Source organism: Pristiophorus japonicus, chromosome 18 (assembly GCF_044704955.1).
Source record: "Pristiophorus japonicus isolate sPriJap1 chromosome 18, sPriJap1.hap1, whole genome shotgun sequence".
NCBI classification, from domain to species: Eukaryota; Metazoa; Chordata; class Chondrichthyes; family Pristiophoridae; genus Pristiophorus; species Pristiophorus japonicus.
Genome location: NC_091994.1, coordinates 99,143,483 through 99,166,561, shown reverse-complemented (window position 1 = coordinate 99,166,561; position 23,079 = coordinate 99,143,483). Strand labels below are relative to the sequence as shown.

The following is a 23,079-nucleotide window of genomic DNA, read 5'->3' as shown; positions in this document are numbered from 1 at the left end:
TATTGTGGAGCAGCAGACAGCATTCGTACAGAATGTACAGCAGCAACTACAAGCATTTTCCAATCCTTTTAACATGAAATAACCCACAACCCATTGCAAGAAAAAGGTATCCAAAAGCTCTAGAAAGCTTTATCCATTAGCAGCTGAGGACCCCTTTTAAATATCACTTTCTGACTTGTATTGCCCATGGCTGGTGGACATGAGCAGGAATTGGTAATAGTCGGGCAGTGAAGATGGAAAATGACTTTGGGGTCAAAATGACATTACTTGACCGCTAATTACATATATTGATGTGGCTCTGGCTGTGCCTGTTTCAGACAGGAGCTCTAGCTGTCAGGATTTATCAGTGTCCAAAAATCGGACCACATGTAAAAGCAGCGGTGAGTGGGCGGGGCCCAGCAGCTGATTTCTTTTTGGGTCACTAACATCCAGTTTATGAGCGCAATGGGTGGCAATGAGATGAAAATAATTTTGGAAAAATATAAGATGACCTCCTAGCATAACATTGGTTTCTTAATTATGGACAACATTGCTTAACTTAGCAGGACAGTCGCATGCACCGTGATGAAGTTTAGTGGATTTACCAGTATGTTTATCTTCTTGTAGGTTTTATGCTGCTGAAATTTGTATTGCGCTCAACTTCCTTCATGACAGAGGAATCATATACAGAGACTTGAAACTGGACAACGTTCTCTTAGACTCTGATGGTCACATCAAATTAACAGATTATGGAATGTGCAAGGTGCGATGTTTATCCATAACACTGGTAGCATTTAGAGAGAAAAATACTCTTCTTCGGCTGAACAAATTGAATTAGTCATAAAATTGGTAAGGGTGCTTACAAGGGACAAACATTAAAAAAAAATTATCCCCCTCCTTGGAGGCCCTGATAACCCTTCAGTACCTAACTCGGATGCCAGTTAGTCGTGTGTGAGCAAGACAGTCAGTGCCAGCAGCCTATTTGACCAAGTAGCTGAGTCCAATCCTGTTTTCACCAAATGTCCACATGCACCTATTTCCCAATAAAACTCAACTGGGTTGCAATGGAGAGTGAGAACCCTGGTTAACTTGTTTCTTTCTCCCCTTGCCTCAGCCAGAAGTGCCCCAGCTGAGATCAGCTACCTCAGACAAATCAGGAATAAAACCTACAACCTTATAGCCTGTGTTGTTTACTATGACACAGTGCCGTGCCCTTACCTATAAAGCCATTGGGATCCTCTGGGCTTTTCAAAACAATTGCTTGACTTACTTATCATGACTAATGACTTTGATTAGATATGCATCGAATACATATTTACAGATGTTCTAAGATAGAAAGCTTACTTGTTTGGAATAGAGGAAAGTAAAAATTATTGATATTAAAACCATCCACGTTACTACAGTGGCTCGCTCCATGTTACACACAAATTACAATGCACCATGTGTAAACTTACAACTGCGTCAATGTTATTTATCATTGATTATTGAAACAATTATTTCAGCGTTCAGATAATCAAGAAGTATCATTTCTGAGTTTAATATGTGTTCATTATCTTGTACAGTGACATTATTGTGATTAGATGTATGTTCAGTATCTAGTAGGCCAGTGTTGTGTTACATCTAGTTAAATGTGTCCAACTACAATTGTGGTGTTTTTACCATAGTTACGTATGCATTCCACAATAATGTGTTAAATGTCCATCCACTTATTTATTGCAGTCGTGCTGTGTTGCCTGGTCACTCTGAATAACTTGAAACTCATTCAGATAAATATTTTCCAGTACTGCTGTGTACTTGAATGGCTTAATGTTAAGTCATTTGAAACTGGAACTGAATCTATTTTTACTGCTACTAATTGTTTGAAATTCTTGTATACATAGTTTCTTGCAAAGGTTACATAATTTATGTTTCCTCTACAGGAAGGACTTGGCCCTGGTGACACTACCAGCACTTTTTGTGGCACACCCAATTATATAGCACCTGAAATATTGAGAGGAGAGGAGTATGGTGAGCAACTGTAATAAAAGACATAGCTAACATAGTTGGATTTGATTATGTGTATAGTACAACACATTAGAGCAACAGTATTCTGTGCTATGAGTAGAAGAAGATGGTTTCTTGCTCTAGGTGGTGAGTTTAGGTCAGTTGTCCTATTGTGGAGGTGCAGACTGGAAGCCAGGTACCTCTACTCGGAAGGGAGGGAAAATTGGTCAGAGTACTCCTCAAGACAATCTTTTGCACCTCTTCACTTTGGTTATAGACTGGCATTGCCAGAGGCCTGCAGTAAATTGCTTGCCTATCTTTTCAAGGATGGCATGGGAACCACCAAGAGGAAACCTTGAAGAGGAAGGAATTGCATCAAAAATCCCCCAAAAAATCATACATTGACGGGTGTAATTAAAAGGAAAAGGGGATGATGAAATTCAAACCGTCAGAAACTGCAGCACAATCAAAAATGTTAAATTTGTTTTTACAGTTGATTTCAAGAATAATATGAATATGTTTGTATATTTGTATTTTAATTGTCAACTACAGAATATTTACATTTGTTGCATGAAAAGAGAAATATTTGTATTTTGAAAGTTTAACAGTTTTTTCAGTAGTTTAGTGGTTTAATTTATTTATATGGTCCATTTATTAATGGTGTGCATTTGCTGCTTTTTGGAACTGATTGCCTTTTTCCGCATCATAAGTCCCATCTCTCAGCTGAAGTGAGGGAAGGGGTGCAAGAAGAGAAGAAGATCATCTGCCGAGTCTCTTTGATAGTTGAATGGCAAGTGGACTTGTTTAGGACGAAAGACAACATGAAAAAAGGTATTTCTCCAAAAACACTGCTTATCGCATTTTTTTTTGGTTGGCAGGCTTTAGTGTGGACTGGTGGGCGCTTGGCGTATTGATGTTTGAAATGATGGCTGGAAGATCACCATTTGACATCATCACCGACAATCCAGACATGAACACAGAGGATTACCTGTTTCAAGGTTAGCAGTAGATAAGTACAATCTTGATCTTTCCACAGGAAAGTTGGAGGCTCTCTAATTGGCCACTTAGGTGATATATCAAGAGCTCCCACCACACATGGAACAGCACTCCAGCATGAGCCAGCGGCTTCTAGGAAGAAGGGAAAAATTGGGGGAACGTTCTTTCCTGTTTACTTGTGTTCACTTCAATTGAACAACTGGTAAGAATAAGCATTTGAGCCTCATGGAGAGGGTGAAAAAAACCTGATGATTTGAACTTTGGATTCTCCTTCCATATAAACACTCCATATTCATGGTTACCACCTCTAACTTGCCATCTCATGTGACCTCACTACTCCCATGTTCTCGACCACAAAAAGGCCATCTCCAACTTGAATTCTTCCATCCACATCGTGCTACCAGCTTTCAACCCCACTCCTTCTGTGCCTGCCCCGGAAAAAGCTCTTCCCCTAGGTCAATTGCAACTACATTTTTAAGCACCCAACTGGCTAACCTTAGGCTTTCTATTCGCCCCATACTACTTCACCTGCTGATTTGCTCAACCACTCTATCACTTCCACATTTAATTTCCTTGTTGCCAGCAAAACCCTTGCTCTCTCCATCCCATTTGTTCCCCTTGGTATGGCCCCTATCTTCGCTCCCTCATGTCCAAGGGGTGCAGACTTTAAGTGAATCTGGTGAATTTGGTATCCATCGCCATATGTCGCTGGATCACACCAAGCACTATCGGACTTCAGGCTCCTCTGCCAAAACCAGCTACTATTCCAGCATCATCCTGCAGAGCAAATAAAACCAGGCTTCTTTTCTCCAAGAGCAAATGTCTCCATAAACCCCTCTCCCCTGCCCCTCCACTTTATCTCCAACAGGTGAGGAACTCATGAACATCTTTGTCACTAAGATTGAGACCATCCATTCAGCTACCTCTGCAACTTCCATCCAAATAAAACACCGTCCAGACCTCTCCCCTGATCCAGTGTCCTTTTCTGATTGCTCTCCTATCTTCCATCATGCCCTCTCCGAGCTCATCTTGTCCAGGACACACACCACTAAAATTCTTAGAGGGCTTGACAGGATAGATGCTGAAAGACTGTTTCCCCTGCCTCGAATGAGGGTTCATAATCTCAGGATAAGGGGTCGGCCATTTAGGACTGAGGTTAGAAGAAATTTCTTCACTCAGAGGGTTGTGAATCTTTGTAATTCTCTACCCCAGAGAGCTGTAGATGCTCAGTCATTTGTATATTCAATACTGAGATCGATAGATTTTTGGACATGAAGGGAATCAAGGGATATGGGCAGGAAAGTGGAGTTGATGTAGAAGATCAGTCATGATATTAAATGGTGGAGCAGGCTTGTGGCATTCCTACTCATATTTCTTATGTTCTTATGATCTATCCTTTGCACCCTCCTCTTCCTCATCTACATGCTGCCATTTGGCAACATCATCCGAAAACATGGAGATAGCTTCCACATGTATGATGACACCCATCTCTTCTTCTCCGCCTCTGTATTGTTAGTTTGCTTACCCGGCCAGTCCTGGATGAGCTGCAATTTCTTCCAGTTAAGCATTGGGAAGATCGAAGCCATTATCTTTAGGCCCCCGACCCACAAATCCATTGCCACTGATAGCATCACCTTCCCTGGCCACTGCCTCAGTTTGAATCAGACGGTTCGTAACAATGGCATCCTATTTGACTGCAAACTGAGCTTCCAACATCATATCTTCTCCATCACAAGCATTTGCTAACTTCACCTACGTAGCATCGCCCGTGTCTGCTTGTGCCTCAGACCATCCACTGCTGAAAGTCTTTCACTGACACTTCCAGACTAGACTATTCCAATGCTCCCATCCTCTATGCTTTACAAACTTCAGCTCATCCAAAACCCTGCTGCTCATCACCTGTCCTTCTCACCCATCTTCCGTGTCCTTGCTGGCATACATTGGCTCCTGATCCTCCAATGCCTCCAATTTAAAGTTCTCATTCTCTTTAAATCCCTTCATTGCCTTCCCCTTTCCAGCCCTATGCCCTCTCCCCTCCCCCCCTCTCTGTTCCTCCGACTCGAGCCACGTGCATTCCTCCCTCCCTTTATTTCAGCTTTGGTGGCTGTGCCTTCAGCTGCCTCGGCTCCATGCTTTGAAAATCACTTCCTAAGCTTCTCCAACTTCTTTTCCTCTTGTAAGACATTCCTTAATACCACCTCTGATTAGGTGTCCATTTTTGCTAATTATACAACTCTGACGTGCCTTGGGACGTTTTCTACGTAATGGCACCATGTAAATCCGAGTTGTTGCTGATTCACAGGTGATAAATTATTTCAGGATCCACAATTTTTTGATTCATCTTTATACCATGCTAGTTTCTTTTAAGCTGCATTCCAAATTCAGCCTGCACTTGTATCTAAATTCTGAATTTTACTACGACAGGATGATTCCTCCACTTGTATAGGACTCTGTTCTCAGATAGTGCCCTGACTTCAAGTTGCATAGTTATATGTTGTTTAGACTTGCCTCAATGAGTTCTATATGAATTATCTGTTCTTAGCATTGGGTAAACTTTCACGTGTTATCTCGAGGAAAAAAAATACTGACTATACATTTTCCTTTTTCACTGAAATATTGCCTCTTTGGCATTGGTTAGATAACAGCACTGAACATGGTCTGAAAGTGCATTTTGGCTTAGACTATAGCACTCTTAAAGTGTGCACGCATTTTTATTAAAATATTAATTTTTTGGATTACTAAGAAAAGTGATGTGGGGCTGTCAATCCTGAGAAATGAGACATGTGCCACTTTTGCGGTTCCCAGTGGCAGCACAGTTAGTTACTATGGGCCCAAGTTTCAAGCCACGCCTAGAACGGCGCAGTCCCGACCTGGACGCCCGTTTTTCGCGCCACAAAGTGCGCCTAAAAAAACCCTCCAGATTCTCCAGCTCCCTGCAGGTCCTCTGGCCCTCGGCGCAGCGCAGCAGGAGCTGTAGGGGGCGGAGCCAGGTCCCTGCGCTGAAAACAGTGCCGGGACCTCTGCACATGCGCGCTACAGTGGGCACGCATGAGCAGTAGCTCCAGGCGCCCAAAACTGTGTGGGAGGGGTCGAAGCACGCAGCCCCTAGCCCTGGCCGAATGGCCTCACTGGGGCTGCGTGAATAAGGCTCCTCCCACGGCCAGCTCCTGCTTCCTCCCGACCCAACTCGACTCCCGCTTCCCGCTCCGGACCCGACACCGACCTGACTCCCGCTCCCCCCCCCCTGTCCCCGGACCCGACCCGACCCCCTGGACTGGACCCGACCCAACTCCCCCCCCCCCGCCCCCGCCTCCGGACCTGACACAGACACGACTCCCGCTTCCCCTCCCCCAGACCCGAACCGACTCCCGCTTCTGCCCCCCCCCCCCCCCTCCCGGACTGGACCTGACCTCCCTCTCCCCCCGACCCGACCCGACCCGAACCGACCTCCGTCCCACCAACCCCCCCGACCCGCGCTCCCCCCGACCCGACCCAACGCCACCTACCTGTAAATCTGGTGCTGGGGATGGGCCCTGCCCGAAGTCTCAGGCCCGGCCCGTTCAGCCTCCCTCCCCCTTCTCCTTCCTCCCCCCCCCCCCAATCTCCGTTCCCCCCCCCCAATCTCCGTTCCCCCCCCCCCAATCTCCGTTCCCCCCCCAATCTCCGTTCCCCCCCCAATCTCCATTCCCCCCCCCCAATCTCCGTTCCCCCCCAATCTCCGTTCCCCCCCCATCTCCTCTTCCCCCCCCCCCCAATCTCCTTCCCCCCTCCCATCTCCTTTCACCCCCCATCTCCTTTCACCCCCCATCTCCTTTCACCCCCCCATCTCCTTTCACCCCCCCATCTCCTTTCACCCCCCATCTCCTTTCACCCCCCATCTCCTTTCACCCCCCATCTCCTCCCCCCACCCATCTCCTCCCCCCCCCATCTCCTTCCCCCCCATCTCCTTCCCCCCCATCTCCTTCCCCCCCATCTCCTTCCCCCCCATCTCCTTCCCCCCCATCTCCTTCCCCCCATCTCCTTCCCCCCCATCTCCTTCCCCCCCATCTCCTTCCCCCCATCTCCTTCCCCCCCATCTCCTTCCCCCCCATCTCCTTCCCCCCATCTCCTTCCCCCCATATCCTTCCCCCCCATCTCCTTCACCCCCATCTCCTTCACCCCCATCTCCTTCACCCCCATCTCCTTCACCCCCATCTCCTTCACCCCCATCTCCTTCACCCCCATCTCCTTCACCCCCATCTCCTTCACCCCCATCTCCTACACCCCCATCTCCTACACCCCCATCTCCTTTATCTCCTTCTCCCCTTCTCCCCCCTCCTCCTTCTCCCCCTCCCCCATCCCTCCCCCTTCCCTCCCTCTGCTCCCCCCCTCTCTCCCTCTACCCCCCTCCTCCCCCTCCCCTCGCTGTCAGAAACACAGACACTGACAGACAGAGAATGAGAGATACACACAGACAGACAGAGAGATAGACACTGACAGAGACACACTGGGGGGGGGGGGATCCCAGCACACTGTTGGAGGGCTCCCGGTGCTGCAGTAGAAAATGGTTTATTTATTGATTTAAAAAAAAATTATTTCTTATACATTTTTTTTGATTGATTTATTGGTTGATTTATTGATATATTTGTCATTTATTATTGATGATGGCTCTTTATTTGTAAAACTGAAGTGTTTAATGTTTGTAAACTTCCCTTTAAACCCCCCCCCCCCCCCATTCCCTGCGCCTAATTTGTAACCTACGCCTGATTTTCTAAAGTGTAGACAAGGTTTTTTCGAGCGTACAAAAATCTTCACTTACTCCATTCTAAGTTAGTTTGGAGTAAGTTTTCACTGACGAAACTTTAAAAACAGGCGTAAGTGGCCGGACACGCCCCCTTTTGGAAAAAGAAATTCTGTTCCAAAGTGAAACTGTTCTAACTGACTAGAACTGGAGCAAACTAAATGACGAGAATTCCGATTTCTAAGATACTCCGTTCTACACCAGTTGCTCTTAAAAATCAGGAGCAAATCATGTGGAAACTTGGGGCCAAAATAAGCTTCCTCTACTTGTCCCCAACAATGTGCCTTTACCCCAGCCTTGGAAGATTGTCCTACTCCTCCCCCCACTACTACAGTAGTGTAACAATTCCATTTCCCACACAAGCTGCCCTGATGAGCTTCCCTGAGTGGAGCTGACAGTTGTATGCTATCTTATGTGCAATTTTATGCAATGAACTTGCAATTACTTGAAGCTGATTTGATAGTCAGGAAATTCACTTGGGATGCCTATGGCTAAAGGAGGAAATCTCATCCCAGCAATCTAGTCTGGATTGAAGGTTGAGTCCAAGAATTGAAGAATAGGTTCTATCCTATTAAGCCATCTAGTTCCTTCACCTATGGTTAAAATCATGCTATGAAATCTGACAAAGTTTAACAAAGAGAAAATTGAAGACTATTATTTAAAAACAAATACAATTAAGGAATGTAGATAATTAGTATCTGTAATAAACCAACAACAAATATTATGCTTTTTTTTATCTTTAGTTATTCTGGAGAAGCCCATTCGAATCCCTCGATCACTTTCTGTAAAAGCAGCCAGTGTCCTCAAGGGATTTTTAAATAAGGTAAGAGACTGGTTGTTCAAACTTTGATTTAAAACTAAATGTCCATTCCAATCCAAAAACAATAATGTGTGTTGAAAGGGGAGAAAACAAGCTGTTGACGCGATTGTTTTCATTGTACTTCTAAGGCTGTGTAAGGAAACTAGGCATCTCTATCAGAGTGAAAAAATAAAGAGCTGTGTATCGGTTAGGCAGCAGCATTGAGCGTTTTCTCAAAGAACCTTTTGGCTTAGACTATAGCACTCTGTCAACTTAAAGGGCTCAATTTTCGCCGTTTTTTGGCGTATTGCAAGAGTGCCGTCCATTTTTTTTGGCCCCGACTACTACAAAAAAAAAAATAGCAAGTTCTATTTTTTTAAAATTGGCACTGTGCAGCCTGTACTTTAGTTTCGGGGAGTGGAGCCTAATGTCGGCGCCGAAAAAACAATGCCCCCCCCTCCCTTCTGCGCATGTGTGGGGAAAAAAAAGGACGTTTTTGACATGACAGCTATGGGCGCGCATGCCCAGTACAGCTCCTGTCTGCATTCGGCCATTTTTAAAGAGCCAGTTGTGTGAGAACTTTTAATTCTCATTGGAAAAATCAGAGCTGCAATACAATATGTAACACGGCTCAAGGACCAAGAATTTCTTGCAGGATGAAGTGGAGGCACTAGTTACTGTAATTGAGGCCAGATGGCACGAGCTGGACACCAGCAGAGGTCACACAAAAGTTTAACCAAAAGAAATGAAGAAACGCTGGAACCAACTTGCAGAAGATTACTGTGCAATGGCGACCACCCCGAGGTCTGGAGGCCAGTGCAAAAAGAAGCGGCAGGACCTTGATCAAGTAGTTAATGTAAGTAATATTTTCATTTATTCACTGGAATTACAATTGTAAATGTGACCATCTGTATTTATACCACCCAGCAGAAAGACACCCTCTCTAAAAAGTTATATTTTCATCTTTGCAAAGGAAGATGGCACACAACAAAAAGGAAAGAATTCGAATAGGAAGAGGCCAGGAAAATCTGCACGCACTGACACCCTTGGAAGAGAGGGTCGCTGCTTTGATGGGTCCTGCCTGAAGAAAAGCAACCACCACCGCACAAGCTGGGCCCACACTCAAGGGAGAGGGTAAGTCCTGCAAATTTCACAGTCTGGCTTTGCTAAATGTTAAGTACTGCGCGGGCTAGCCATGCTTCGGTTCATGGGGATGTCTCCGTCAGCTACGCTTCGGTTGATGCAATGTGCTATCATTCATCGTGGCCCTTCAAATGAACCTGCTGTGTGTGCCTACTCATGCCACCCTGCCCCCTCCTCTGCTGCTAACTGTTTCTACTGTTATATTTTGCAGAACTTGAGGCCAACCCTGACGAGGCTGAAGCTGATGCAGAAGAAGATTCAGACGCAGATGAGCCTGAAGAGAACATCTTCCAACCTCACCTTCCAGACCAAGAGCATGGGGGGGCAGGGGGAGGTGATGGATGAAACCCACTCTGTTGTACTCACTCTGGAGGTGGTGCAGGTGCCGCCCATTGAGGTGCCAGCCCCTTTCCTGAGTGGTACGAGTGTTGGGACATTCCATGGTTTCTCACAGTCCAAGGCTGGGGATTCCAGTGGGATGCAGTGAAGCACACCCAGGGCCCCACCGTCCAAGGCTGCGGGTCCCAGTGGGATGCAGCAAGCCACACCCAGGGTGAGGAGAGGAAGGAGAGCTCAACAGCGCTCTCCTGAGGTGCAGGATCTAACAGATGTGGTTCAGATGATGGCAATGAGTGCAGAGAGCATTGACCTTACACGATCGCTCCTGGACACCATCAGTGGGGTGGGTGATGAGGTATTGGCACTGTCGGGAGAAGTAACAACACTCTCACGAGAAATGGGAACACTGTCCGGGCACATGAGGGAGGGAATGTCGCAGGCAACAGATACAATGTCAGTGCACGTGAGGGAGGGAATGTTGCAGGTAGCTGATGCACTGTCGGTGAACATGAGGGAGGGAATGTTGCAGGTAGTTGACACACTGCTGGTGAACATGAGGGAGGGAATGTCACAGGTAGCTGATAACACGGTCGACGAACATGAGGGAAGAAATATTGGAGGTAGTTGAGACACTGTCAGGGTACATGAGGGAGGGAATGTCAAAGTTAGCTGCTGCAATAAGGGAACACGCCCAGACCTCACACCCATTGACAGAATCAACTACCACTCCCACTCCAATCCCCAGACCAGCATCTGAAGAGGCCGAAGCCGGGTCTTCCACATTACCGGCTGCCCCGCCCCGCCCCCCCACCCCCAACCCCATCAAGAAGTGCACATTACCCGAGATGTTCGAAAGAATAAGCTTGGTACCAACCCGAGAAATGCTATGACACTGCCTGCGGGCAGAGGTAGAGTCACCAAGAATAAGCGCAGCGGGCGGTCTTAGAATAAGGTGGAGGAGAGATAGGCGCAGCCTTTCTTTGCTGCTGCTGTTGTTATTGTTACTGTTGTAACTGTTCTCAAATTAAAAGTTTTTTGTAAGTTATGTAAATTTACAAGTTTAAAAGTTTGTAAGTGATATTAACTGAAAACTTTAAAGTTTGATACAAGAATACTTTTATTAAAGTTAAGTTAAGTACAAACAAGTGTTAAATTTTTCAATAAAATATATTTTAAATTATAACTGAATCATTTCAATTATTTGTTCCATTAACACAATTTAACATTACGGAACAGGTCCAAACAGTAAACATGATCCATTTGGAATATGTGCCGATGAGCCTTCAGGCAGCAAAGCGTTCACGGATCAGCTGCTGGCAAAGACTCGAGCAATTGTTAAAGGGGCACAATGGCCCACCCTTCTCTACCGTCGTACTTTGGGTTCAGGTAGTTGCATGGCTTCCTCGTCCTCCTCCTCCTCATCATCAGCATCTTCCTCCTCATCATCAGCCACTCTCACCTCGGGTGGGTCTTCTCCTTCCAGCTGCTGCTGCCTTATGATGGCTAAGTTATGCAGCATGCAGCACACAACATTGAACTGACCGACAATCTCAGGGGAGTATAGCAAGTAGCCTCTGGAATGATCCAGGCATCAGAAACACTGTTTCAAGATATCAATGGTCCTCTCTATTATGCTGCGCGTCGCAATTTGCGACATGTTGTATTCCTGGTCAGTTTCCGTCCGGGTTATGCGTAGGGGCATCATGAATCAGGTGGCGAGGCTGTACCCTTTGTCTCCCAGCAGCCAGCTCTGCCCTTCTGGCTGCTGCTGAAACATGGCAGATATAATACTCTCGCATAGGATGAATGCATCATGGGTGCTCCCAGGGTATCTTGCATCAACTGACATGATGCGATCCATATCGTCACACACAAGCTGCACATTAACGGAGTGGAAGCCTTTTCTGTTCCTGTACATCTCGGTATCCTCCAAAGGTGCTCGCAAGACACAGCGATGTGGGTACAATCAATGCAGCCCTGTATCTTTGGGAAGCCAATAATCCTGGAGAAGCCCACAGCACTCTCACGCATTGCCTGGGCAGTCATGGGGATCTTTATGTTGTCATTCCTCCGGGCATATAGTGCAGCAGCCACCTGCTGAGTGCAGATATATGTTGCATGTTGAGAAATGGCGCACACATCCCCAGTTGTGGCCTGGAATTATCCAGATGCATTGAATGAAAGTACAGCTGTAACCTTCACTTCAACTGACGAAGCAGTCCTCCTGATGCTTCTAGGTTGCAGGTGTGCTTTTACTAACTCACGGATCTCAGTTACAACTTCTTTGCGGAAACAGCCTTCTCACACCGTCTGCATCACTCAGGTGCCTGTCTCGATATACCCAACGTCGGTAAGGTCTCCTGCTCATCATCCTACATGCTCTGAGGTTCCTCGTGCGATGATGTCGAATCAATCGTCTCCTTCGCAGCACCATCATGCAGAAGGCTTGCACGAGGTGTGGCATTGTCAGTATTGCCCCCATGATTAAATTGTACCTTTGCAAGAAGCTCAAAACAGCAGGACAAGGAGTTAAAGCTATTTTGTTCTCTCTCTCCCCATGGTCGATGCCCTAGTATGGACCACACCCAAGTCTGCGCATGCGCAATTGGCTTGCTTAGAATGGGAAGCTAGGCATTCAAATGAGGACATTTGGGGCAATAAAGTCTATCGCAATTAAATTTTAGATTTTTTTCAAAGTACTACCCCACCACTGACCCAAAGTCTCCTCACTGGGCTCGAGGGTCGGCTGGCAGAATCGCTCCCTCGCCTGGACATGGGCTCTACAAACAACCCCCCCGCACCACCCCCACCCCCACCCCCTCCCCCAGGCATCTTTTGATGCTGCTGCATAGTGTAAGGGTTCTCATCCCTTCAGTTTAGTTTCCACAACCCCCACCCCGGGCTTGTTTTGAACCCGAGCCCGTGTCTGGGTGAGGGACCAATTCTGCCGGCCGATGCTCCAACCCTCGAGACATTCAGTGGTGGCGTGGCACTTTGAAAAAAATCCAAAATTAAAGAATTGCATTATACTTCCATTTTCTGCATTTTAAGTTTGAAACAAATTAAGCTTCATGATGCATATTTAATGTGTTCTTGACTTCTTCCAAAACTTTGCATAAAAACAATGCCGTCTTTCTGCACCGATTTTTTTTTTAGCATGCACTGGTTTTTCTTAAGTGCCCAGAAGGTTTTTTGGGAGTGGTCACATACGCCAGCCTAGAAAAAATGTAAGTTGGCCAAATTTGCATAAATGTGAAAAACTGGCGCAGACATCAAGTTATGCCCCCATAAGGCAAAAAAAAAACCTAAAAAATAGTTACTGAGTTACGCTGGTGCACAATCTTTGAGGAAACTTGGATATTTTAATTTAGGCCAAAAAACGGCACAGACAACTGGGGAAAATTGAACCCAATGTGTGAACACATTTTTATTTAATTGTTATTTTTTTGGATCATCAAGATAAGTGATGAAGGCTGTCATTCCTGAGAAACAAGATGTGTACCACTTTTGGGTCTCCCAGAGGCAGCACAGTTAGTTATAAAATAAGCCACCGCTACTTGTCTCCAGCCTGAGAAGAGTGCCCACCTACTGCAATAGTGTAAAATTTCTATTTTCCACACAAGTTGTCCTTGTAGAAACATAGAAACATAGAAAATAGGTGCAGGAGTAGGCCATTCGGCCCTTCTAGCCTGCACCGCCATTCAATGAGTTCATGGCTGAACATTCAACTTCAGTACCCCATTCCTGCATTCTCGCCATACCCCTTGATCCCCCTAGCAGTAAGAACCTCATCTAACTCCTTTTTGAATATATTTAGTGAATTGGCCTCAACAACTTTCTGTGGTAGAGAATTCCACAGGTTCACCACTCTCTGGGTGAAGAAGTTCCTCCGCATCTCGGTCCTAAATGGCTTACCCCTTATCCTTAGACTGTGACCCCTGGTTCTGGACTTCCCCAACATTGGGAACATTCTTCCTGCATCTAACCTGTCTAACCCCGTCAGAATTTTATATGTTTCTATGAGGTCCCCTCTCATTCTTCTGAACTCCAGTGAATACAAGCCCAGTTGATCCAGTCTTTCTTGATAGGTCAGTCCCGCCATCCCGGGAACTTTCTTGAATGGGGCTGACAGTTGTGGGCAGTTTTATGCTGTGAACTTGCGCTTACTAGGAATAGATATGAGAGTCCGCAAATATTAGAATAAAATCCATTTCATTTTTACATGCATTCTGGGCCAACTTTCTCATTTATATGTAGTATGTGGTTAGGCTAAACTGGAGGTTTTGGTTATTTTTTGCACGACACATTTTTGCTATGTTGATGCCCATGGTAAACTGTCTTATGTTTACCTTATGTGATCCACCACCCATATGTAAAGAGGAAAAATATAATGTGCTTATCTGACTTAATAAACCCAAATGCTATTAAACCGAATGCTTGTTTTATTGGAGCATGTCCACGTTGAAAGTGCTTGGTAAAGATATCTGACTCTTGGGCATTGCCATGGAATCGTTCCACATAAGGGGTTATATATTAGGTCTGATTTTGAAATTCCACATGTTCCTAGTGTAATATCACATTTAAACAATGACTGAACCTGACTATATAACACGTGACCAATGATGAACTTTGAACTGTATTTAAACATAAGACCCTAGAGGTGAAATGGTGGTGTTCTAACACAGTATAAAAACAAATTCTTGCCAATGAGATTTAAAAAAAAGACAGTCTTGCATTTATATAGCACCTTGTATCTCCCAGAAGCATAGGAAATTGCTTTGCATACAATGAATTACTTTATATAACGTCAGCAAATCCAATTTGCACACAGCAAAAACACTCAAACAGGAATTAGCTGAACGACCAGTTGAGTTGATTTATTAGTGGTGTTTGTTGAGGTAGAAATATTGAACAAGTCACTGAGAAAACCGCCGTGCTTCTTTGAAATGTCCACCTGATCCAGTTTAATGTACTCATCCATATAAAAGACTTGTTAGCAAAATTAAAGCCCATCGGATTACAGGGACAGTGGCAGCATGGCTACAAAATTGGCTGAGGGACAGAAAGCAAATAGTGATGAACTGTTGTTCAGACTGGAGGAAAGTATACAGTGGTGTTCCCCAGTGGTCAATATTAGGACCTCTGCTCTTGTTGATGTATATTAATGACCTGGACTTGGGTATACAGGGCATAATTTCAAAGTTTGCAGATGACACAAAACTCGAAAATGTAGCAAATACTGAGGAGGATAGTAACAAAGTTCAGGGCGACAGGCTGGTAGCATGGGCAGAAACATGGCAGATGAAATTTAACGCAGAGAAGTGTGAAGTAATACATTTTGGTCGGAAGAATAAGGAGAGGCACTATAAACTAAATGGTACAATTTGAGCAGAGGTGTAAAAACATAGAGACCTGAGGGTATTTATGCACAACTCTTTGAAGGTGGCAAGACAAGTTGAGAAGACTGTTTAATAAAAACCTATGGGATCTTTGGCTTTATTAAGGATGTGCTTATTTGTACTGCAAAAATGGCCACCATGCTCCACCCTTTGTCTATGATTGGTCCTCTTGGAGAACTACACCCTTTAACGTGTAACGGGAACCGCCCATCCCAAGGTCTCACTGACTTTGCAAATTATAACTCGATCCACTTTGACTTCCTGAAGTGACAGAGGACAGAGCACCCCAGAAGACAACAAGGGCCAGCCAAAGTGCCTTACCCCAGTCCAAGTGCATACCTCCCCCCCACCACCTCCCACCCCCACCCCACCATAGATGGGGCAGGCATTGTATACGGATTGTTGACAGGTTTATTGGATATGAAGTGAATGACAGTGTCGTGACTTCTGGATATCATCCACTCCGACGATGTCCTTTGTAGGGGGATGGAAGAACTTGATCCGTTTTCCCTGAGTTCCCTCTCTCACCTCCGATTCCCCCCCTCCCCACCCGTGTCTCTTTCCCCCCCCCCCCACCCGTGTCTCTTCCACCCCCCCCACCCATGTCACTTCCTCCCCCCCACCTGTATCTCTTCCTCCCCCCCCCACCCGTGCCTCTATCCCCCACCTCTCCCCCCCCCCCCCGACCATGTTCCCCCCCCCCCGCCCGTGTCTCTCCCCCCCCCCCCGCCCGTGTCTCTCCCCCCCCCCCCGCCCATGTCTCTCCCCCCCCGCCCATGTCTCTCCCGCCCCCCGCCCATGTCTCTCCCCCCCCCCCCGCCCGTGTCTCTCCCCCCCCCTCCCGCCCGTGTCTCTCCCCCCCCCCCCCGCCCGTGTCTCTCCCCCCCCCGCCCGTGTCTCTCCCCCCCCCCGCCCGTGTCTCTTCCCCCCCCTGCCCCGCCCGTGTCTCTTCCCCCCCGCCCCGCCCGTGTCTCTTCCCCCCCCCCCGCCCGTGTCTCTTCCCCCCCCCGCCCGTGTCTCTCCCCCCCCCGCCCGTGTCTCTCCCTCCCCCGCCCGTGTCTCTCCCCCCCCCCGCCCGTGTCTCTCCCCCCCCCCCCCGCCCGTGTCTCTTCCCCCCCCCCCGCGCCCGTGTCTCTTCCCCCCCGCCCCGCCCGTGTCTCTTCCCCCCCCCCCGCCCGTGTCTCTTCCCCCCCCCGCCCGTGTCTCTCCCTCCCCCGCCCGTGTCTCTCCCCCCCCCGCCCGTGTCTCTTCCCCCCCCCCGCGCCCGTGTCTCTCCCCCCCCCCCCCCCCGCCTGTGTCTCTCCCCCCCCCCCCCGCCCGTGTCTCTCCCCCCCCCCGCCCGTGTCTCTCTTCCCGCGCCCCCGCCCGTGTCTCTCCCCCCCCGCCCGTGTCTCTTCCCCCCCCCCCCGCCCGTGTCTCTCCCTCTCCCCCCACCGTGTCTCTCCCCCCCCCACCCACCGTGTCTCTCCCCCCCCCCCCCCACCGTGTCTCTCCCCCCCCCCCCCACCGTGTCTCCCCCCCCACCGTGTCTCCTCCCCCCCCCACCGTGTCTCCTCCCCCCCCCACCGTGTCTCCTCCCCCCCCCCGCCGTGTCTCCTCACCCCCCCCACCGTGTCTCCTCACCCCCCCCACCGTGTCTCCTCCCCCCCACCGTGTCTCCTCCCCCCCCCCACCGTGTCTCCTCCTCCCCCCCCACCGTGTCTCCTCCCCCCCCCCACCGTGTCTTCCCCCCGCCCCATTGTGTCTTCCCCCCGCCCCATCGTGTCTCCCCCCCCACCGTGTCTCCCCCCCCACCGTGTCTCCCCCCCACCCCCACCGTGACTCCCCACCCCCACCGTGTCTCCCCCCCCACCGTGTCTCCCCCCCCACCGTGTCTCCCCCCCCCCACCGTGTCTCCCCCCCCCCACCGTGTCTCCCCCCCCACCGTGTCTCCCCCCCCACCGTGTCTCCCCCCCCACCGTGTCTCTTCCCCCCCCCCCACCGTGTCTCCCCCCCCACCGTGTCTCTTCCCCCCCCCCCACCGTGTCTCTTCCCCCCCCCCCCACCGTGTCTCTTCCCCCCCCCCCCACCGTGTCTCTCTCCCCCCCCCACCGTGTCTCTCCCCCCCCCCACCCCCCACCCCCCACCGTGTCTCTCCCCCCCCCCCACCGTGTCTCTCTCTTTCCCCCCCCCCCCCCCCCACCGTGTCTCTCCCAACCCCACCCGTGTCTCTTTCTCCCACCCCCACCAGTCTTCTCTCTCTCTCTTCCCCCCCACCCCAGCCAGTCTCTCTCTCTTTCCCTCTCTCTCTCTCTCCCTCAGTCTCTCTTTCTTTCCCTTTTGGCCCCCCCCATCGCTTCTCTGCTCACCCTCGCTGCTCTTGACCACAGCCCCACTGCTCTCGGGCCCAGGCCTGCCAGCGGCGGGCGGGAGAAAGAGTCAGGGTTGGGGGGTGGGTTGGAAAGGCCGGGTCCTGAGCAGACAAACAAAGTCGGAGCCTCAGGTCCTGCTTCTCGGCACCACGTGGAGGGAATGATTCGGGCCGGGAGTGTGGGTGATGCGGAGCTTAACGGGGCTTGACAGACACATGTCTGTCAGAAAAAGTGCAGTATGGGCATGGGGGGGGCGGGGGCGGCGGGGCTGGATAGACGCAAGTCTGTCAAAAAAAAAGTGCAGTACAAATAATTACATTGCTTTATTAATAGAGGCATAGAGTAAAAAAGCAGGGGAATTATGCTGAACCTTTACAAAACATTGGTTAGGCCTCAGCTAAAGTATTGTGTTTGATTCTGGGCACCACACTTTAGGAAGGCTTTGGAGAGAGAAGAGAAGAGATTTACTCGAACAGTACCAGGGATGAAGGACTTAGTTATGTGGAGAGACTGGAGAAGCTGGGTGATTCTCCTTAGAGCATGAACGGTTTTTATAGCATAAAGGAGGAGAAACTGTTTCCAGTGGCAGAAGAGTCAGTAACCAGAGGACACAGATTTAAGGTGATTGGCAAAATAACTAGAGACGACATGAAACAATTTTATATAGTAAATTGTTGTGTTCTGGACTGCACTGTTTGAAAGGGTTGTGGGAGCAGATTCAATAATAACTTTCAAAGGGGAATTGGATAAATACTTGAAGGAAAAAAGTTTACAGGGCTATGAGGAAAGAGCCAGGGAGTGGGACTAAGTGGATAGCTCTTTCAAAGGATAGCTTTTTCAGGATGAACTGAATGGCCTCCTTCTGTGCTGCATTTTTCTAAGATTCTATGACAGGACAGCACATCCGACAATGCAGCAGTCTAACTTTCTGTGCTGAAACTGCGAATGGGGTTTGAGCCAGTAACAAGAATGTTACCAAGTGAGCCAAGCTTAGACAGGAAGTAAGACACAGAGAGGGAATAGACAAATATGCCATCTGTCTGAAATGTACTCAAAATTTGGTTTCACAAGTTAAGAGGGCAAGTATGCATACATTAATGTGCTGAATTACCCTGCTAACAGTTAGATAGAGATAGTCATAGTTCCCACTTTCCTCACATTGTTATTTGTGTCTTATGAATTCCTGTTGATGAAGCAGTTTAATCAGAGGTTGAAATTCAGAGTAGTCCTTTTACTTCAACATTCTTTTGTTCAGCCATGAAAAGGAAAGTGATTGCTGAGGCCACTAACAATATGTGTGAGTGATCCACTGTTTCATTCCTTACCAGCATCCCCGATCTCTCACTTTAGGAAGTTCCTGGTTTCAGCTTGCTACTTTCTTCAATAACACAATCATGTGTTTGCTGGGTGTGATATAATTTGCGTAAGTTTATGTTGTCCTACACCATGACAAAGAAGAAAGGGTTGAATCATAAATTCTGTTCAGCCAGCCCTCCTTCCAGTAAAGGAGAAAGTAACTTCATTAATAACTAGCATTATTAATTTATACTAAACTATTTTGTAGACTTGTTAGAGTAACAGGAACATTGGCTTATCCTTCACTGAAGTTACTTGACAGTATTGGATCTTGATCATTTTTATACAGGCCATTTGTGATTGAGTTTTACCTTTTTTTCCCCATCCCCAATTCTCCACCAAGTACTTTCTTCACACAGACACTGTTCAGAATAATTAAATGTGTAACATTTCTGCTCAGAAATGTTAACAACACTAACACACTTGTAGTTAAGCTAAATATTTAAAGATCTTCAGAGGGAAGCCCTGCAAATGAAGATTTTTTTTTAGAAAATCAAAATATTATTTATGACCAAGGAGTTTTATGGGTCAGCACCAGTCAATGATCTACTTGTATACAGCTACTGCATCGAAAATCCAGAAGCCTCAGGACCGAGACTGCTCCGGATTCTGTGTCTTTCTGACATCCCAAGTCCGGAAACGCCTGGGCCAAGGTAGGTAGGTAGAGGAGGGGGAGGCAGGGCAGGGAGCAGGGTTCAGCCCAAGGTGGGGGCGAGGTCGGCGGTGGCCCGAGGCGGGGCCCGCCACGGATCGTTCTGGTGTCCGGATTCCGGAACTCCGGATTTTCAATGCTGTACCTGTATTAGCTTTTCCCTTAAGCTCCTTAAAGCTTAAGAGCTCAAGAATTGTCTGTGTTCTTTTTTGTTTAAGGCTTCCATGTATTTTGTAGAATAAAATCCATAAGGAGCGCACTTTAAGTTTGTAGATGCTTTTATATTATATAAATGTAGCTGATGGGAGGAGATCCGGACTTCCCCTGTCAGCTGCACTCCATAGTGCAAAGCAGTCACGCTTCCTTAGTCCAACGGCATCATAGACCTGTGGAAATGTAGTGTTATAAAATTTCGCTCTTGTGGTTTAAGATCATCTGAACCTCTCTGTACCTTGCAACACTATCCTAAGTACCTTTTATCCAGTTCTTTTTGTTGTATGGCAAAGAAAATCAAAAATTCAAACGTTTAATTATTTATGGGTGTGGTACAGAAATCCTGCTACTGTTCTCAAATTATCAATACGTTTGTGTTGAGGCATCTCGTATAAATTTTACACGGCTGTCTACAATAATTTTCTGCTTTGGGTATAATTTAACGGTTGTTGAAGTTTGTGTGGTATTGATATGTAAATCTTTCAGTAAAACCCACTATGTTTTCCATCCAGAAGAGCCACGCCACCAGTAGAAGCCGTGTGAAAGATGCTGTTTTTTAATAAAAATTCTCCACTAATTTAGCGCACTTCACTCTCTGTCCATTGAATCAGAGGTGATATTATGGGGTAATTGAACTTTGTTGTTCTGGTCAGGTCTGCTTTTCCATTTTGCCAATAGCAGATGTCAGACTGGGAGAAGCCTGTACTGAGAGCTTGACAGCTGCTGCCTGGGATTGTGCCAACCTGTAATTCACTGCTATACAGAGCAATTGAGTTGGTCAGGGCTGAGTTGGTCCACGTTACATCTGTCGCAGCCACTAAGAGTTTTGAGACCTGAGTGGTTGTGTTGTTCTTGAGTTTTTGTCATTACCTAGTTTGGATTACAGTAATATTTCTGCACCTAAATTATAACAAAACTTTAACATTTTTAGTTAATCTGAACAACATCCTGTTGGTTTAAGAAATAGTTCTGGATTCTACACAATCCTTAATAATGCTGTCTCTTTGTTGAAATTTCCGGAAAATGTTGTACAGATGTTTAATGAGAAAATTGCCAACTTTGGAAGGTTTAAAAAGGTCGAAGGAATAAAACTGTTAACTTAAATATGTATCAAAGACTAAAAATCTTGTCTAGGAGGCTTTTTTAAAATTTAAGGCTAAGGTTAATTGAAGTGCAGAAAGATTAACAACAAATAAAGAAAACACCATTAGAATTGCAATGTTTGTTTTCATATACATTAGTCACAAATCAGAAGAAACATTTTTTATATTTTGATAGTCTCCACTGTTCGTGTTAGAAATATCATACCAAATTTACAAGGAGGCGTACTGGCAAAACTTGCAATGATTTTGTGCTCCATTTTAGTCAGCACCTGGGCCCGAAATGTTGGAATCCTCAATATATATAAGTCGCATCTGTTTTATTACTGCCATTTCAGTAAAGACCTTACAGGTCACATTGCCATATGAGTCACTTGCCTCTTTTTATAAGCCATCAAACATTACATATTCTAGGCTTTACAGTAAAAAGGTTAGGTAAGAGGTAACTCCAGATTCCAAGTTGGCAACTTCTTGCTGGAATGAAGAGTGGGAACAAAAAAGGAATGCTGAAACTAACTATTTTTCTAAGTGTTTGTTTTTGTTTTAGGAAATGATACCTTCTTTCAAACCCTCCTGGGCTGTGCATCTCTTGTGGCCAAAACAGCAGGCAGCAGGCTCCCAGGGCATTGCTGCTTTTGGACAACCACCAGGTGGCACATGAGTAACCCAGTAATCCCTGAAGATTATCTATTCATTGGGCAGGAATTTGTGGTTGGTAATAACAGCAAACGAACAGCATTCGCTGTCATTGCCCTTTTAAAACTGACTGCAATTTCAGAATGTAGCGCATGCACATCCTAACTTGGAAGCTCTGACACTAGCTGTGCTGTGTCTGCACCCCTCCCCCCCCCCCCCCCGGCCGCCCAAGCTGGCAATCAGTGTAATCTGCAAAATCAGGGAAACTGACGAGAACTTCGGCTCTTCAGCAGTAATATCGCTGTTAAATATCCCATTAAAAGTTTGATCCTTTTGGATTAGGTGTAACTGGGGTTTTAATAGCATATTGACTACTAAACAAACGTTATGGCCCTAAAAAACTGATTTTAATTTTGTGGAGCGTCAAATTAATCCATTTTATTAAAAATGAATTTTTTTTAAGAAACTTAATTTTTTTTTTAATTTATGGTTTGTTCATCTTTATTTCAGGTTTCCCTTTCCCTCATGTGAGAGCCCCAATCTTTGTTTTGCTCTCTAACATTATTAAAAAGTCAGAACCAAAGGAGATTTCTCATTTCTTGGATCTCAGTTTGAGAATTCTGCATTGTGATTGGCTGCTTAGACATCTTGTTGATGTCACAGCAACTCTCCCTATAGGATTGCGATTATACTACGTTAATTTCAACTTTTCGCCATCGAGATCATGAAATCTTTGTGGGAAGCTTACTTCAGAGCCAGCGGCGAACGCCTTTTCATTCTCTCTTCTCTCAGTAGATAGTGGGATTGAATTTGAGATGCTTCACATTTGTGCTCTCTTTTTGTTGCTTTATGATACCTAAACAAATTCTAAATGACAGCTTCACTTTGAAGGTATACTGAAAAAAACCATGTTGGGGGGAAAAAAGATCACTCTGAATAAACCAAACAGACTCGAAAGAATCGTTGAGAAATTAGCCAAGAAAGCTATTACAAAATGGCTGTGACAACTTCTATATTTTCACACAAAAGTTACTTTCAACCCAAATTAGTAAGTTTTCCCAATTTAAATAGTTGCACCTTTTCAGAAGTTCAACATGTTTCTGTGATAATCCTCTTTCCCTTGATATATTTCTGCAACTTGTTTGTTGCAAATCAGACATACAACAGAATGGCTCAAGACCCTTTGGAAAATAGGCTTACAATTTAAGCAACTATAAAGAAACTTTTAGGGTATTGTATTAGATCCCAATGTCTTAAACTGCTCGATGTTTAAATCTTAACAGATTTTTCTATGGTGTATAACTTGACTTCAGTTCAGGCCATTCAGCTCAAGTGCAAAACTTTGCAGAAATG

General features: G+C 46.6%; 1 protein-coding gene across 2 annotated transcripts in view; it reads left to right on the top strand.

Annotated features, from left to right (window-relative positions):
- The window catches only part of prkcz (protein kinase C, zeta), a 608,260-nt gene that overhangs the window by 452,250 nt on the left and 132,931 nt on the right, over positions 1 to 23,079 (top strand). For both annotated transcript variants that reach the window (XM_070860461.1, XM_070860462.1), the window contains 4 exons: positions 607 to 742; positions 1,899 to 1,986; positions 2,841 to 2,960; positions 8,482 to 8,561. In XM_070860461.1, the coding sequence (XP_070716562.1) occupies positions 607 to 742; positions 1,899 to 1,986; positions 2,841 to 2,960; positions 8,482 to 8,561 (424 nt within the window). The remainder of the gene's footprint in view (positions 1 to 606; positions 743 to 1,898; positions 1,987 to 2,840; positions 2,961 to 8,481; positions 8,562 to 23,079) is intronic.